The sequence below is a fragment of the Aegilops tauschii genome, chromosome 6, assembly GCF_002575655.3.
Source record: "Aegilops tauschii subsp. strangulata cultivar AL8/78 chromosome 6, Aet v6.0, whole genome shotgun sequence".
Taxonomy (NCBI): Eukaryota; Viridiplantae; Streptophyta; class Magnoliopsida; order Poales; family Poaceae; genus Aegilops; species Aegilops tauschii.
In genome coordinates this window covers 110,342,193-110,359,193 of record NC_053040.3, presented here as the reverse complement: position 1 = coordinate 110,359,193, position 17,001 = coordinate 110,342,193, and the positions used below count along the sequence as shown (strand labels likewise).

Here is a 17,001-nt window from a genome sequence, read left to right as displayed (position 1 = left end):
GTTTTTCGCAAACCAAGCCCTCAAAGTGGTGGTTTTATGCAATTTACTCGTTTTAGAGAGATACTGTAGAAAGCATAGTTCTGTCTGAACTCTGAACCCTTTTCTTGCACATATGGATGTGCTAACGCTAAAACTAACATTAAAGCTGAATATATATTCATGTTCCCTAGCAAACAAAAAACATTGGAGGATACTGATCACCTCTGCAACAGCAAGCCCCGGCAAAATTGACCCTAATTCGTCGCGTGTTTCCCCATTTTACGCCCGACGGACAGAAAAACAGAGCATTTGAGGAACTCGTCCACCAGCTGCTAATCCACCACGTCTGCGAAGTCCATGTCGATGAGGAACTCGTCCACCTGCTGCCGCTCAGCCGGCGTCAGGTCAGCGTCAGTCCTGAGATCGTCGAGCGCCGGGCCTGGGATGATGCTGTCCGAGCGGACGTTGCAGGCCGGCGGCTCCGGGAAGTCGCTGAGGAGGTCCACGGACGACATATCCCCGTCATCAGCAGCGGCCGCCGTGGGTTGTTGCTCGAAGTTGGTCTTGGCCGCGGCCGCCGTGGGTTTTTGCTCGAAGTTGGTCCTGGCCGCGGCGCCGTACATCCCGACGGCCGCCGCATCGTACGCTCCGGCGGCCTCCTCGGCGGTGTCGAACCTTCCGACCGTCACCACCTTTCGCCTCCCCGAGTCCCATAGGCCCGCGACGTACTTGCCGTTCGGCTGCCGGGACACGCCGACGAACTCGGTCCGGGCGTCAGGCCTGGGCGCCGCCGGCTTCTTCTTCTTTGCCGCCGCCCGGCCGACCGACCCGGAGACGCCGTCTTGCTCGTAGTTCGTCACGGCCCGCGCGCCGTGCAGCCTGACGGCCGCCTCGTCGTACGCCCTGGCGGCCTCCTCGGCGGTGTCGAAGGTGCCGAGCCACCGCTTCTGCCCCTTGGAGTGGTCGATCCGCGCCCCGTAGTTGCCGGCAAGTGTCCGGGACACGCCGCGGAACTCGGTCCGGGCCTCCGGCCGCGGCGGCGCCTTCTTCTTCGCCGCCCTCCCCGCGCCGTACGCTCTGGCGGCCCCCTCGGAGGTGCTCCCCTTCCTCCTCCCACCCGCAGCTTCCGCGGCCCAGTCGCGCTCCACCGCCACCACATCCACGCCACCCGGCAGGCCTTGTTCATGGACGCTCTCCGCCGCCGTCGCCACCATCATCACACTGGACTGAGCCGGGGTGGGCAGGCCGCCGCAGGAAGAGGCGGAAATGCGCCAGCTTTTGTGGGGTTTTGAGGGACGGCTGGCGTAGAGGTTCTGTTCGTGATTCGTGCAACCTGCAAGATTTCGTGTTGCAGTTGCTCTACACTGTACTGGCGGCCAGTACAGCTGTTAGGTTAGGTTAGGCTGAAAAGGAAAAGAAAAACTGTTACCTTAGGGCTTTCTTGAATTGCAAGAATCCTAGGGAAAATGCATGATTAGGATGTCGGTGTAATATGAACTTCCACATAATTTAAAAATGAAAAGGCTAAAAATCTTACGTTAGTTTTTAAATACGGGAAAGCTTTTCATGGCACGATGACGGCAATTTTTCTAGCAAAAAGTAAACTGAAACGGATTTGCAATATTCGCCAATTGAACTTGCCATCCTCAATGAACATAACTTGGCATAAAAAAATGTTAGATTTGTCATGCCTACAAATCTAACGTCCGCTGAATATCCAGGTCCTTGAAAATACACAGGAATATTATGAGAGGTCGGTGTCTTTTGATGTTACACAGGAAATAAACACATGAATTTTAAGCTCATGTTGAGATTACTATAAAATTGAGGGCATATGAATGGATTCCCTAGAAATTTGGTGAACCTGTTCCTTTGATCCAAATGTTTTCTTAGAAAATATTCTTATGGATCGGAATCTGCAAAATTTCTATGAAATTCCTTCAATTCAAAGGGGTCCTGAATTCTGGACAGGGCGTCCGACCCTGGTTTTGATTCATTGTCACCGTGGTTAGTGTTCCTCTGCTTGATGAACAACACGGTTGCTTAATAGAATCTAGTTATCTACTCTCTTTTCTTAGTGGTGATGGTCGATGTCCACCTCCAGCCAAGGGTGATCATCTAGGTGGAGGTGGTAATGACATGGGCCAACGATGAGGACGACTGGGGCCTTACAAACACGAATAGAGGCAGATAATAAAATAATGACGTGAAATGGTGGTGATGATGAATGTGAGAGTTTTGAGTTTGCACGGCTTTGGGGTGAGGTGGTGGGTAACGATGTTGGAGAAGGAAACCATTACTGTTACCCCCCCCCCCCCTCACACACAAGATTAGATGGATGATTTGGAAGGACAATGGTGGTGGTTGGGTCAATGTCAATCGGTGAGGCAACACCATAGTGACATTGGTCGTGGATAGAGGGAGTTCACCAATTTTACATAAAATGGCTGGAGAAGGAAGAACATAACAAGTAATTTTTTTGTGCGGGGTGAAACGAGCTTGTATTAATTAAGGAATAATGTTACACTCATTTTCATAGATTTTACATAAATTATTCGCCAAATCCTAACCAGACCACCGTGTGTTGGGAGCAAGATCCCATCCGACCCATGAAGTATGCAGCTTCATTCACCGATCTTCGGACGTGGACGAAGCAATCTCGTCGGATCCCATGCTGAAGGCTCTTTGTCTCCTCCACTATGTCAGCCAACAAAGACCTGCCAAAAACATGATGGCGGTTTGATCTAGCATCGACAGTCAAAATCCCGATGTTGAGCTAAAAAAGGCACTTGAGCACTTGAGCTATAGGGCAAATATTTAACTCTGTGAAAACTCATATTTGACTGTGTTGTGGAAACTGATATTAAAAGAAGTGTGTTCTTCTTTTGAGATCTAAATAATCTCAACAGTTCATCAACGGCAAATTCTAAACTATGTAGTGAGAGGTACATTTATTAATTTTTCAGGGAAGGAGAGAGACACAATTATTTTGCATTCCAAACTACCCCGGGTAAACAAGATTTACATGTTCAATTTGCTAATTTTAGCATTTCCTTGTCAGGTAACATACTTTTTTGGGGTAAAAAGGAGTTTTATTCTAAAATTATAGTGTTACAACCGTCAGGCAAGAAATCATCGAATACAAAGGAGTTTAACAAGGCAAGTAGGGACGAATGACCCCATACAACTCACACAAGGCCTTATTACTCTTGTAGTGATATATTCAATGCAGCTATAACTTGCCAAACATATTATGGTTCTTATGAAGCTTTTGTGGAATAAACTGCAGCTCAACCATCAAGGCTAGCTGTGTTAGGATAAGAGTGGAGGGATCGATCTATTGCCTCAAGTATTTGTCTCAATCTCGATTACAAGCTGGTTACACGAATGAAGAGGAACGATAGGAAACTAGGGTTCTTGCCGCCGCCGCAGGGTCGTGATCCTCTGGATGACTGCTCCATCGGGTGGCCTTGGCTAAGTAGTGAGTGCGGCTGGGCTTCACCGGGCCCAGTCAGGCCCATAGACTCGAGGGTTGGCCTTGCATACGCGCTGGGGCCGGCCTCCTTCCGGCCCAGCGTGGTTGTCCTGCGGGTCCGGTATGTCAGTGGTGCTGACATCCCCCCTCCTTGTGTCGAGGCTTGTCCCCAAGCCTCTGTGTGGGGAAAGCGCGCCTGTAGTGCATCTTTGTCTTCCCAAGTGGTGTCCACCTTGTCGCCTTGAGACCAGCGAACTTTAACCTGTTCGACCATGCCGCTCGTCCCTTTGCGCCATCGCGATTGCAGAATCTGCACTGGTACTGCCAACATGTCGTGATCAATAGGCAGTTCTGGTGTAGCCTCCGTACCTGGGAGTAGTGCACGCCGGAGCATCGATACATGAAAGACCGGGTGCACGGTGGCGTCTGGAGGCAGCTGAAGTTTATACCCGACATCGTTGATCTTGGCGATGATTGGGAAGGGTCCGAAGAACTTGAACGCTAGCTTGTGGTTGGCGCGCGGGGCAACTGATGTTTGAATGTATGGCTGTAGCTTGAGGAATACCTTGTCGCCCACTTCAAACTGGCGCCAGGAGCGCTTCTTGTCTGCCTGAGCTTTCATGCATTGGCGTGCGCGATTGAGGTGTTGTTGAAGTAGTTGCTGAACTACCTGTCGCTCCTCCAGCCATGACTGCAGAGCCGGGACCGAACAGGAAGATGCGGCTGAGATGCCCCAGTGCCTGGGTTTGTAACCAAACAGGGCCTTGAAAGGTGTCATCCCGATCGCCGAGTGATGGGTTGAGTTGTACCAAAACTGGGCGAGAGGGATCCAGAAGCTCCAGCGTCGGGGACACGTGTGCGTGAAGCAGCGAAGGTAAGTTTCCAAGCATTGGTTGACTCTCTCCGTTTGACCGTCTGTCTGCGGGTGGTTGGCCGTGCTCAGCCGCAGCTCCGTGCCAGCGTACTTGAAGAGTTCTTGCCAGAAATGGCTGATGAAGACCGGGTCACGGTCAGAGACAATGGCTCCGGGCAGACCGTGCAGCTTGTATACTTGGTTCATGTATAGCAAAGCCACCTTTGATGCAGTATAGGGGTGTGCTAGAGGCAGGAAATGGCCAAACTTGGTCCTCTTGTCCACAATGATCAATAGGCAGTTGAATTTTCCGGATTGCGGTAGGGCATCGACGAAATCCATAGTAATCATGTCCCATGGCGCAGTTGGTGTTGGCAGTGGGTTTAGGAGTCCGGGACTTGCAGCTCTATCTGGTTTGGCCTGTTGGCATATGGGGCAACAACGTATGTAGTTGTGCACATGGGTCTTCATTTTCGGCCAAGCAAAGAGTCGCCGGATGCGTCGATACGTTGCTGGAATGCCTGAGTGTCCCCCCATAGGGCTGTCGTGGAATGCTGCAATAATCTTCTGTTGGATAGTCGTGGACCCACCCAGCCAAATTCGCCCTCTGAACCTGATTAGCCCTTGGGTGAGAGTGAATCTTTCTTTCGAGTCTGGGCGAATTGCAAGCTGTTCCAGTAGCCATTGTGCTTGGGGGTTTGCGTTGTAGCTGGACAGGATATCTTCCAACCAAGCTGGCTGGCAGGAGGTGATTGGATTCAGAATCTCGTCTGGTTCGGCACGAGAGAGGGCATCCGTGGCCGAATTCTCCTTCCCCTTCTTGTATTTGATGGTGTATTGCAGCCCCAACAATTTAGTGAAAGCCTCCCTCTACCACGGAGTCGTCAGGCGTTGCTCTTCGAGATGAATGAGGCTTTTCTGGTCTGTATGGATTGTGAATTCTCCGTGTTGAAGATAGGGACGCCATTGATCCACTACCACTATCACTGCCAAATACTCTTTTTCATAAGTTGACAATCCCTGGTAGCGGGGTGCCAAAGCCTTGCTCATGAACGCTATCGGGTGGCCTTCTTGTTGCAGAACAGCTCCAATGCCGTATTCGCTTGCGTCTGTCTCTATTGAGAATGGCCTTTTGAAGTCTGGTAGTGTGAGGACTGGGGCTGATATCAACTGCGTTTTCAGCAACTGGAAAGCTTCTTCCGTTGTTTGTGTCCATACAAATGGCACACCCTTTTTGAGGAGATTGGATAGGGGCTTGGCAATGACCCCGAAGTTGCGCACGAATCTTCTGTAGTATCCGGCCAGCCCCAAGAAACTGCGGACTTCCTTAATGTTTGTAGGTGCTTTCCAGTTTGCAACTGACTGAATCTTTCCTGGGTCAGTGGCGACCCCTTTCGCGCTGATGACATGGCCTAGATATGTCAATTGCTGCTGACCAAACGAGCACTACTCATCTTCACTTTCCAGTGGTCTCGCCGAAGCAACTCCAAAGTTTGGCGCAAATGTTTTAGGTGATCTTGCAAGGTCCGGCTGAAAACAAGTATGTCATCGAAGAACAGGAGGACGCAGTGCCTTAGGAGGGGATTCAATGTGAGATGAATGGCTCCATTGAAGGTGGCTGGACCGCCTGCGAGGCCAAATGAGACTACCAGGAATTCAAAATGCCCTGAATGAGTTTGAAAAGTTGTCTTGTACTCTTCCCCTTCTACCAACCTGATTTGGTGGTACCCAGCACGAAGGTCCAACTTCGAGAACCATTGAGTACCGTGTAACTCATCCAGCAGCTCTTCGATGATCGGAATTGGAAACTTAGTCACGCATGTGATGGCATTCAAACGACGGTAATCCACACATAACCTCCATGTGTCGTCTTTCTTCTTTACTAGGACCACCGGAGAAGAGAAAGGACTCGAGCTGCGCTGAATAATGCATGTGCGGAGGAGTTCTTCAACTTGTCTCTCTATTTCGTCCTTGTACTCTGGTTTGTGCCTGTAGGGTCGGATGTTAAAAGGCTGCGCCCCTGGAATTACAGGAATCTTGTGGTCACAAGCACGCCGGGGAGGTAGCTCAGTTGGTTCTCCGAACACATCTTCAAACTCTGTGAGTATTTCTTTGATGCAGTCTGGCGTGGGGTCAGCCGGCTCTCCATTTGATGGGATGGCGTGCAGTTGCACCATGTAAGCCACAGCATTGTTGTTGCAGAGCCCCTGCAGTTGCAAGTTGTTAATGATCAAGCACTCTGTTGACTCTGCGTCATGCCCCCTCAGCGAAATTGATCCTTGATCTGAAGGAATTGTGATATGTTTGGCCTTCCAATCCACTGTCATTGGGCTATGCTCCTCGAGCCAATCCATTCCAAGTATGGCATCGTATATGCCCAGTGGTAACACCTTCATATCAGTCCGAAATTTGTGCCCTTGAGAACACCATGAGCACTGAGGAATCACCGAAGAGCACTTGAGTTCACCTCCATCAGCTACACGAACTGTGTAAGTTCTGGGTAATGGCTCGACCCCTTCCAGAAATGCTGCCAGTTTGTTGTTGACGAAGGTTGTGGAACTGCCCGAATCCACTAACATCAGAACCTCCCTGCCCTGGATCCATGCTTGCAATTGAAATGCTTTTGCAGAAACTCCCCCTGAAAGTGTTGAACGAGAGATAGCCATCACCACGTCGTCTGCTGGCTGTGAGTGGAGCTGTTTGTCCATGGGTTCGTCGAGGCTGAACAATTCCAGCAGTTCTTCGACGACGTGCAACTGCACGGACGTGGGGCACACGTGATCGTGCCCCCATCGTTCGCTGCATTTGAAGCAAAGGCCGCGTGCACATCGGTAGTCGCGCAAGGCCTTGACCTTGGAGGTGTCGGCGCGAGCACCATCCATGCCACGACGATCCATTGTCGGTGTTGGTGAAGCTGCAGGAGCCGGTCGTGGTGGTGGGGGCAGCGGGAGTGGCGTGTTTGGTCGGAGCATGGCGTCGGCGCCGCGCGGCGTGGCCCGCGGCTGGTGCGCTTGCTGCGCTGATTCGACGACCTCCTCTTGCAGCAGCGCCAGGGAGCACGCCGTGTCCAGGTCCGGCGGTCGTTGGATCAACACGACCGCACGTATATCCGCCCGCAAGCCCTCGACAAAACGAGTGAGGTAAAAGTAAGGATGTATGGCTTCAGAGTAAGATGTTAAATGATTCACAATTAGCTCAAAACGCTCAATGTAATCCGCTACAGATGAGGTTTGCCGAATGGTCTAAAACTGACGAATCAGTAGCTAGTGTTTATCTCGACCAAAACGGGTGCAGAGCAGAGCTGCAAATGCCTCCCAATCAAATTCTGAGAGGCGGTTTTGGAGAGATTGTAACCAAACAGAGGCTGCCCCAGAGAAATTGAGTGCAGCCATTGGTACCCAGAAAGAAGGATGGATCCCGAACATGGAAAAGTATTGCTCGCATAGCGTTTTCCATAATTTCGGGTTGTCTCCCGCGAATTGGGGAAACGTCATGGATGGGTGTGCTTGGCCCAATCCGGCAAGGAGCTGGCTCGCATGAGCGAAGGGAGACAGGGGAGGAGCGGGCGACTGGGAAGTGTACTGACCAGTGCCCGGGAGCGGTGCCGGCAGGGTCGCCAGCACCTTCTCCCGGTGAAGAAATGCGTCGCCGTGGTCCCTTGACCCGTGTGGCTGCGAGGCCGCTGCGGTGTCCGCGTCCAGGCTTGGACTGGGCGCGCTGGTCTCCTTGGCCACCACACCAGACACTACCGCCGCAGGCAGGCGTCCGTGCTGCAGATCCGCCACTGCATCGGCGAGCTGGTCGACGCGGCGCTCCAGATCGGGCCGCCAGGCCGTCAGATCGTCTAGCTTGGCGATGTTTGCGTGGATCGCCGCCGTGTTGCTGCGGAGCTCCAGCCGAAATTCCTCCATGGAGCTTGAGATCTTGTCCATGTACTCCTTCATGGTCGGATCCATGGCCTCGATTTGCACCCGAGCTTGGCGAAGACGACGAGTTTCGATGAATTGCGCCAGATCGCACGAGGGGAGGGTGGTGTTTGGTCTCTGATACCAGGTGTTAGGATAAGAGTGGAGGGATCGATCTATTGCCTCAAGTATTTATCTCAATCGCGATTACAAGCTGGTTACACGAATGAAGAGGAACGATAGGAAACTAGGGTTCTTGCCGCCGCCGCCGGGTCGTGATCCTCTGGATAACTGCTCCATCGGGTGGCCTTGGCTAAGTAGTGAGCGCGGCTGGGCTTCACCGGGCCCAGTCAGGCCCATAGACTCGAGGGTTGGCCTTGGGTACGCGCTGGGGCCGGCCTCCTTCCGGCCCAGCGTGGTTGTCCTACGGGTCCGGTATGTCAGTGGTGCTGACAAGCTGCCCATAAGTAGATCGAACCAAAGACTCATCAGATAAAATCGATAAAACGGTCAACGTGTCAGGTCACAACCAAAATCAACCAGGCCGGGCTCTTGAGGCCTATTTGTATGTTGTTTGTTTTGGGCATGTTTTCGTCTACACACACAAAAACAACAGTGTCATGTTCATATTTATACGTCTCGGACGTAGTATTAACAATGCCATGGTGCAATTCAGTCGAGATTGAATCAGATTGCTTATTGGTTGTGGACGTTGTCATCACCCCTTTCTCGCTGAAACCAGGCAAATCTTATTGTAGTAGACAGTTGAAAAGTCATCATGCTAAGACCCCATAAGACCAGTGTATTAGAACAACAATTGCCGCCGTTGAAAAGTAGCAGAGATCGAAAGGAACCAACCCAGTGGTGAAGCAACGCTATACCTGTGTGGTCGAATGACTACACATGAATTTAACAAGTCTACATAACTACTAGATGCATGCACACCCTGCTGCTAAACAAATTACTTAAAGCTGACTACACAGTCCATGTGACATCACAGGCTTTGTATGCTGGCACCGCCACTGATCCAACCTCAAGACACATGAACGTAGACGAACTACGACAAGATCCGAGCAAATCCACCAATGGCAGATCCACCGGAGACACACCTTCACACACCCACCAACGATGCTAGACGCATCACCGAAATGGGGACTAGGCAGGGAGAACCTTATTCCATCTTTGAAAGTCGTCATCGTGTCGTCTTCCTGAGCAGGACACAAACCCTAACAAAATTTGAAGAAACATCTAAAGACGAAGCCTTCCCGCCAGCAAGGGCCGGGATCCACCGCACCGCCATGGCCCTAAGGCTACCGGAGAAGAGGTGGACCGGCGGAAGACAGATAAACCTAGCCTTTTCTTTTCTTGGGGGAGGAGTTTTGTTTATTATGGCGGTTTCTGTACCAATGCACATCGAGCAGGTGATTCTACCAAGTACAGATTATTGTTGCGCTTTGCGTGCGCGTTATATCATTTGTTCCGATCGGATATGGTTCAGAGAGGAGCATGCATACATGCAGGTGTCTGAGGCCAAATATTCACCTGAAACTATCGATTATTTGCAGATCATTCAACATAGCATCTGCTTACTGACAGTCACCACAGGACGGTCGTAGACGCTCATTCCGCCATGAACACGTCGCGGAACGCCTGCATCTTCCCCGCGGCAATCGACACCGACGCCTGCACCGAGCCGGCCTCCCTCCCGGCGACGAGCACCACCTCGCCGTCGTGGTTCATGGACGCCAGCTCCACCCTCGCCGGCCTCCCGAACCCGAAGTCCACCCCGTACGCGGGGAACCAGGGCGACCCCGCCAGGATGACCGCGCGGCCCGGCGGGATGGCCGCGAACTTGGTGCGCCACCGGGCGAGGTCGCGGAGCGGGTCGCGCTTCGCCTCCGCGACGGCCTCCCTGACGGCCACGAGTGCCCGGGCGGGCCCGTCAGGCCCCGCGAGCTCCGACCCGCTCAGCGAGGCCATGCAGAGCGCGACGCAGTTGCCCGCGTAGGTGTCCGGCGCCGGGGGCGACATGTACGCGCGGCAGTCCGCGAGGAAGGCGGCGAACACCGGCGCGTCGTCGGCGAAGCCGCTGGCGCGCGCGATGGACACCCACCCGTGCACCGCCAGGGCGGCGAAGGTGGACGGCGCCGTGCCGATGTTCGCCGCGAACGCGAGCCTCTGCTTGAGACGCTGCACCGCGGGCGCGGCGAAGGTGAAGGTTCGCCGGCTGAGACGACGCCGGGCGTCGAGCGCGGGATCTTGCCTCGGAGCTATCTGCGGGTGGTTCAGTGACTGTCAGTGACATGGATTGGAAACTTTGATTTGCCAATCTGTGGAGACAGTGACACCGAGCGCTCACCGTGGGCAAGTTCGGGGCGATTTGCCGCAAGAACAGCCGGGCGAGCTCTTCGTCGCCGTGGAACCGCACCAGCCTCCGGTCATGCAGCGGAGTCGACCCGGCGGGTACCCGGTCAACCTCAACACCGGCCGCTGCCGCCGCCCACATCTCAAAGAACCGCCAAATGCCGCGTCCGTCCGCCGCCGTATGGTGCACGGCCACCCCCAGTGCCACGCCACCGCCGCCGCCGACGAACTCCGTCACCTGCTTACCCACGCATTCCGCATAAGGAAAGACAGCCCCGGATAACTTACACGTGTGAGGTGATGTGACGCGTACCTGCGCGGCCATCACGGGCGCCGGGAGCTGGTCACGGCGGATGTCCGGGACAAGCTGTCCGAGAGTGTCCTGGTCGTGTTCTGCCGCCTCCTCGACGAGCCGCTCGAAATCGAGGTCCGTCTCGGGCTCGACGAACGTGACGCCGCCGCAGGAGCCGCCCTCCCACTCGTCCGGGAGGACGATCGACAGAGCGCGCGAGTCCGGCGAGTACGTGAGTGCGCCGGCGAAGGGGTGGAATACTGGGAGCACTTGCGCGAGGGAGGACCTGAGGGTGCCGACGACGTTCGAGAACGGGACGCCGGGCAGGGAGCGGAAGAGGAAGACACGGCGGACTGGGGGCAGCGCGACCCAGAACGCGTCGAACGGGGACAGCGGGACGAGCCGGCCGGGGTCCGGGAGCTCCGCGCCGCCGCTGGCGGCGCGTGGGACGGCGGTGGTGCTCCTCGTGCGCACCATGGGCGGCATGTTTCCCGATCTCCTTGGCATTCACAGCTTCCTCTTCTGGTATAACCGGACAATAAAATCGCTGGAAGCGGCGGGGAAGCTGTCTGCTTGCGCGCTTCCGCGGCGCGCGCTTGTCACCATGGCCGACCCAGCGGCAGTCTACAAGACTCGTGTCCGATTTCAAGGTGTCTTCATCTGATTTATTTCTGAAAAGAAAACAAATTTTTAAAATCTTTTCATGATTTTATTCTCTTGTCCTTTTTATGTTTTGTATATATATCTTTTCTGTTCATTTTTCCTTTTTCTTTTCTTCTTTTCTTAAGACCAATTCCCTATATAGAAACATATTTTTGGAAAACATGAACTTTTTATATATCCACAAACATTTTTCTTGCATATGTGATTTTTTAAATACTTGGATATTTCTTTGATCCAAATAAATTTTCTTGACATACAAGAATATTTTTTTAAATGGATTAACATTCTATTTACATTTTGCAAACATTTTTAACATACATGCACACTTTTTTTAAAAAAAATACATCAAAATTTGTTTCCAAGTATAGCAATATTTTTATTAACGTACGAACGTTTATGTTCTATATGTGGGTTTTTATAGCACAAGACATTTTTATTGAGACTTTTATATATAACAAATAATGCATTTGAGAATTATGTAAAATGTATTGTGGAGCTAGACAAACACTAGCCCATATATGATCTTTGCAGCGAGCATGTCAGTTGCAACAACGAGGTGTACGTTACTTTTATGCCACCTCGAACAACACAGGTCTTGTTTGTTTGAGGCTTTGAGCTATGACCATGAGGCAGTTGCGGGGGAAAAGTTGTTGTGCTAAGAGAAAACTCTACTAGAGTCATTGTATCGGTCCGATCATCATAATAATAAAATCATTATTATGACCATTTGGCAAAAAATTGACACCCTAGCAGAGTCACTATACCTGACAATATCGTCATAATTTATGAAACACCCTTCATATATGGCCTTCCAGCCTTCATATATGACGAGTCATGACTGACTTCCGAGGGTGCTCCTATTGGGCGCTGTAGGCGCCCGTTGGAGAACTGGCGCCTACAGCGACCAGCCAAGGGCCGCGGCCCATTAAAAGATCGCTCGCTTGCTCCCTTTCCATTCGCTCGCTTGCTCGATGAAGAAAAAAAGACTCGCATTGCTGGCTTTTTTGGGCTGTGCTGCGCCGCTGGTTCAGGAAAAAGACCGGCCTCCGGTTTTTACAAGTTTGAATATGTTTGTGAAAAAAGGGCATATATTATTAAGAAAAGTTCATCGATTTTGAACAAGAAACTTCACAAATCTGAAAAATGTTCATCAATTTTTAAAAAGTTCATCTGATTTGATAAAAGTTCATCAGATTAATTTTTTTTCATCAAATTGAAAATAGTTCACTGGATTTGGAAAAAATGTTCATTCAATCGAAAAAAGTTCATTGGATTTGAAAAAAAGTTCATCGAATTGAAAAAAGTTCATCGGATTTTAGAAAAAGTTCATCGGATTTTAGAAAAAGTTCATCGATTTTTGGAATAAGTTCAAAAAAAATGTTCAAAAGTTCATTCACTTTCAAAAAAAAGTTAATTAGTTTGAAAAAAACATTGAACTTGAAAAAGTTCATTGAAATTGAAAAAAAGTTCATCGAATTGAAAAAGTTTATCAATTTAAAGAAAAAGTTCACGAATTAGAAAACAAATATCGTCTATTTGTAGATATTTCACGCATTTAGAAAAAAGAAAACATGAATCAAAAAAAGAAAGGGGAACAAACACAGGAAACAAAAAGGTATAAAAATACGGAAAGGAGGCTTGTATTCACAAGTTAGGGTGGTGGTGTAGTGGTCTGCGAGTTTTCTGTGAACTGAGAGATCGTTGGTTCGATTCCTGGTTGTGCACGCTTTTCCTAACTCTCCTTTCTTGAGTTCGAAAACAGGGGCGAAATGGGAGTTGGGCCGAGCCCAGCTAGCGCCCTGCATGCGCCGGTTTGCGAAAACGGCTATAACCGGCGCCCGCAGCGCCAAATAGGAAATGCCGACTTTCGAAGCGCACTCCATATGGCTATTGCATATAAGTCACATGTGGCACGCAGAAAACTTTAGATGGCCCACATCCCACATGCGACGGTAGGGAGGTTCGTAAAAAATGATTTCTCATTGATGAGTAGGTCCCATGAGTGTGGACACATCAAATATGAAGACTCCGAGTTTGTGCATAAGCTCAGTAGGCTCCATATCTATATGGAGCATGCTTGATATGGCAGATGGCAATAAAAAATATGACGACTTGCTAGAGTTCCTCTACTAATCATTTATGATGACGGGTGTTTGCTTAGCAGTAGAGCTGTAGAGTGGTTGCGAGATAACTAAAAGCAACTATATCAATCAAACCATATTTTTTATTATTTGGCTAGCCTCTTTCTTTTCCTTCTTGGAAGGTGACTAGGCAAAGTCTTCGTTCCCTCGATCTTCGTTGGCGAGTCCGTGAATCGCCTCCCCTCTGCTTGCCACTCTGATGATCGGTGTCAATGAGGAGAATCTGGGTGCCTCGGCTACAGATAGATAGGGTTCTAGTACTTGGGGGGGGGGGGAGGGGGGACTCAAGCAGATGACAACACTTCATCTTTGAGTCGATTTTTCAGTCTCCGATCCTCCTCGATTTCATCTCTCGGGACGGGTTAGACAGATCTCCGACGTAGATTCCTACCGGCTCATCGAGGCGACGAGGTTAGGGTTTCTCATTATGCGTACGCAACCGACGAGATTTGATGTCGGATTCTTCAGATTGATTCAAGAGTTCAACGATGATGACAGTGGATCTGGGGCGTTGGTCCTCATGGGCACGAGCACATTGTCATCGACAGGGTCTCGTCGGCTTCGGTATGGGAACAACAATAACATAGCGTTGACGACTCGTTTTGTCAGTGGCACGGCCGTTCGATGGTTTCGAGAGACTTTAATGTAAATTTTATTATGTTGGGATGCCAGGTATCGTGAATCTTTATTCTGTCGCGGATCCATATTATTTGTCGCTGAGTAATAGATATGTGTTATTTCCCAAAATATTAAAAATTATAATTATTTGTTGGAAAGTAAGTTCGAAGTGTTTTTGTTTTTGTTTTGAGAAATAGCAACTCCGAAGGTGGACAGCCAGCGGTGCATATGTCATTTGATTGGGCCTCTTCTTTGTTTTTTGTGTGAAGCTGTTAGGCTAGCCATAGTGGGGTAACATAAGTAGTATCATGCACTTGGTACTCGCAAACATGCTTATGTGGCAGGCAATTAAAGAAGAAAGAGATGGTTATAGTAACATAGATAGATATCATAACATAATAAATGTGATGCTACTATGTGTTATGCATGACAATAAATGAGATCATCTATAATACTAATCTATAATACTATGCACTATAGAAGAAGTAGTAACATAGACCAGTAACATACGCATGTTACTGGTTTAAGTTACTCCCCCAACCAGCCTTATAGAAGCCCAACATAGAGCCTTAGCGAACTTCCTGCTGGGCTGCTCGGTCTATTCCGTGCTCGGGGAACCCCGCCCCACGGCCCATCTCGCCTCCCTCGCCGCCTCCAGCCGTCCATGATTTCCCCGGCGGGCGAAGCCGGGCCGGGCGGAGACGACGCCAGTATCTTCAGCGCGAGGCTGGAGTCCCTCTGGTGGTCGCTCCTGTTGGGCACCCCGGAGGAGATGGAGTCCATGTGGTTGCCGCCCAGGGGACTCGACTTCGGCGCAGAGTACGCCTCCGCGGTGACGGGGGCCAAAGGGGCTCGTCGCCGGCGACGATATGGGCGCCATCCCCATCCACTGCGGCGCCGGCCTTGGCGGAGTTCGACCCCGCCGCGCCCCATTCCTCGGAAGGCGCCCCAGAGGTGAGGCCGGTTGACCCCGTCGATGATTTTCTAGCTATGCCAGAATCCCCGCCTACTGCGGTGTCTGTAGACATTCCGGAGAAGCTCTAGTTCGTCTATGGTTCGGCGCCGCTGCCGTAGTCTCCGCCGTTCCCACCGGCAGCAAATTACTGTAGAACAGAGTGCACCGGCGTGCACCCTTAATTCTATGCCGTTGCCTCCCGTACCTTCCACAAATGATGTAGATCTGGTGGCAAAGGATGGTTCTAAGACTTTGCTCTCCTTCAGAGAAAATTGCCTCAGCATCCATGGCTGCTGTTGATTTGAATGCGGCCGGGTGCCGTGCCTCAGGTGCCATCAGTACGAATTACACATCTTTTCGGGGATCACAGAGGGCTGCAACGACCACGGTGGCGGCAAAACCCACACCGTAGGAACCGGAAGAAGACTCATTAAAAAAAAGTTTCCCTCTGCTTTATATTATAAATCACGAACCACAACAAGTCAACAACAAAGTATCCGATACAAACGTACACCACACACCCAAGGCAAGATACATGAATGCCGGGCACCGACACACAACCACAACGACTACAAAGCACCTACAAGATGACCAAAACGAATCCGCTTAGAGCCGACGGAGAACACGACCGAGGGGCGATCGTCCGGGAGGATGTGTAACGGATATGCCGGACCGAGGACTCCAAGACGATGCCTCCAGGAAGGGCATGACCACGAACGCGCCACCGTCCGATCCGAGGATCGAGTTTTCACCCGGAGTAAGATGAAAGGGGTAGAAGCACCACGACGGAGCCTGCAAGGAGGACACGACGTCCACGGACGCCGTCGCCATCGAACAGTGCCCAGACTGGGTAGGTGATGTACCCCGGTGCTTCAGCTCTTCCGTCGCCCCGGTCCGCCAACACCCGCAGCCATGCCGCCCAAGCGGCCATGGATGCCTGCCGGCATTCGAGCCGCGCAGCCTGCCCACGACCAACGTACGGCTCCCACCGCCAGGGCCACCGCCCCGCCATGAGACCACCCTGTAGCAACCAAAGGCCACGGCTTTGCTAAGATCTGCAACCCCAACCACCTCCAGAATCGCCGGCGGCCAGCTGCCACGGGAAGGGCCGCGACCAGACATCGACCGGGGGAAGGGAAAGGTGGAGAAGTGGCCCATGGCCACGATCGACGCCTTGCCGGCTCCAGCTCCCCCCCGAAACCGAGTTCCGCCCCCGCGTCGAAGGAGGCATCGGCCGCCGCCAGACGCCGAAGAGGGAGGGTGGCCGAGCTGTCGCAGCCGCCGCCCAAAGACGCCACCAGAGGGACCCGCCCGAGCAGAGCGCCGCCACCCAGCCGCGAGGGCCCGACTGGGAGGGAGCAGCTCACCACCGCCGCTGCCGCGCCGCCCCCCACTAGAGACCACGGCGAGAAGCCTCCCGCGGCGCCGGACGCGACGCCGAGGCGCTGCCGGAGCACCGCCGCCGACGCCACACCAGCCCGCACCGCCACCATGCCATCCGCCGCGCGACGCCACGCCACCATCGCCGGCCTGCTCCGGGGCGCCGCCACGCCTGACACCGAGCGCAGCGCCCCGCCCGCGGGATCGGATCCGTGCCAACCCCCACGCGCGGGGGACGAGAAGGCCCCGCCGCCGCCGGCGACGACCAGGCTTCGCTCGGCTGTGCCCTTTGGCGGCGGCGAGGGAGGAGGAGGGAGGCGGAGGGGTGTTCGGCGGCGGGGATTTGGGGCCCTCCCCGGCGCCTCGCGGGTGGCGG

General features: G+C 52.3%; 1 protein-coding gene across 1 annotated transcript; it reads right to left on the bottom strand.

The window, feature by feature from the left end:
* Positions 1-9,637: 9,637 nt before the first annotated feature.
* LOC109787503 (anthocyanin 5-aromatic acyltransferase-like) lies at positions 9,638-11,465 on the bottom strand. Its single transcript, XM_045229759.1, has 3 exons — positions 10,890-11,465; positions 10,572-10,814; positions 9,638-10,486 (listed from the first exon to the last, which is right to left on the bottom strand). The coding sequence occupies exons 1-3, from the start codon at positions 11,373-11,375 to the stop codon at positions 9,833-9,835; spliced, it is 1,383 nt and encodes a 460-aa protein (XP_045085694.1). The 5' UTR covers positions 11,376-11,465; the 3' UTR covers positions 9,638-9,832.
* Between the last annotated feature and the right edge of the window lie 5,536 nt (positions 11,466-17,001).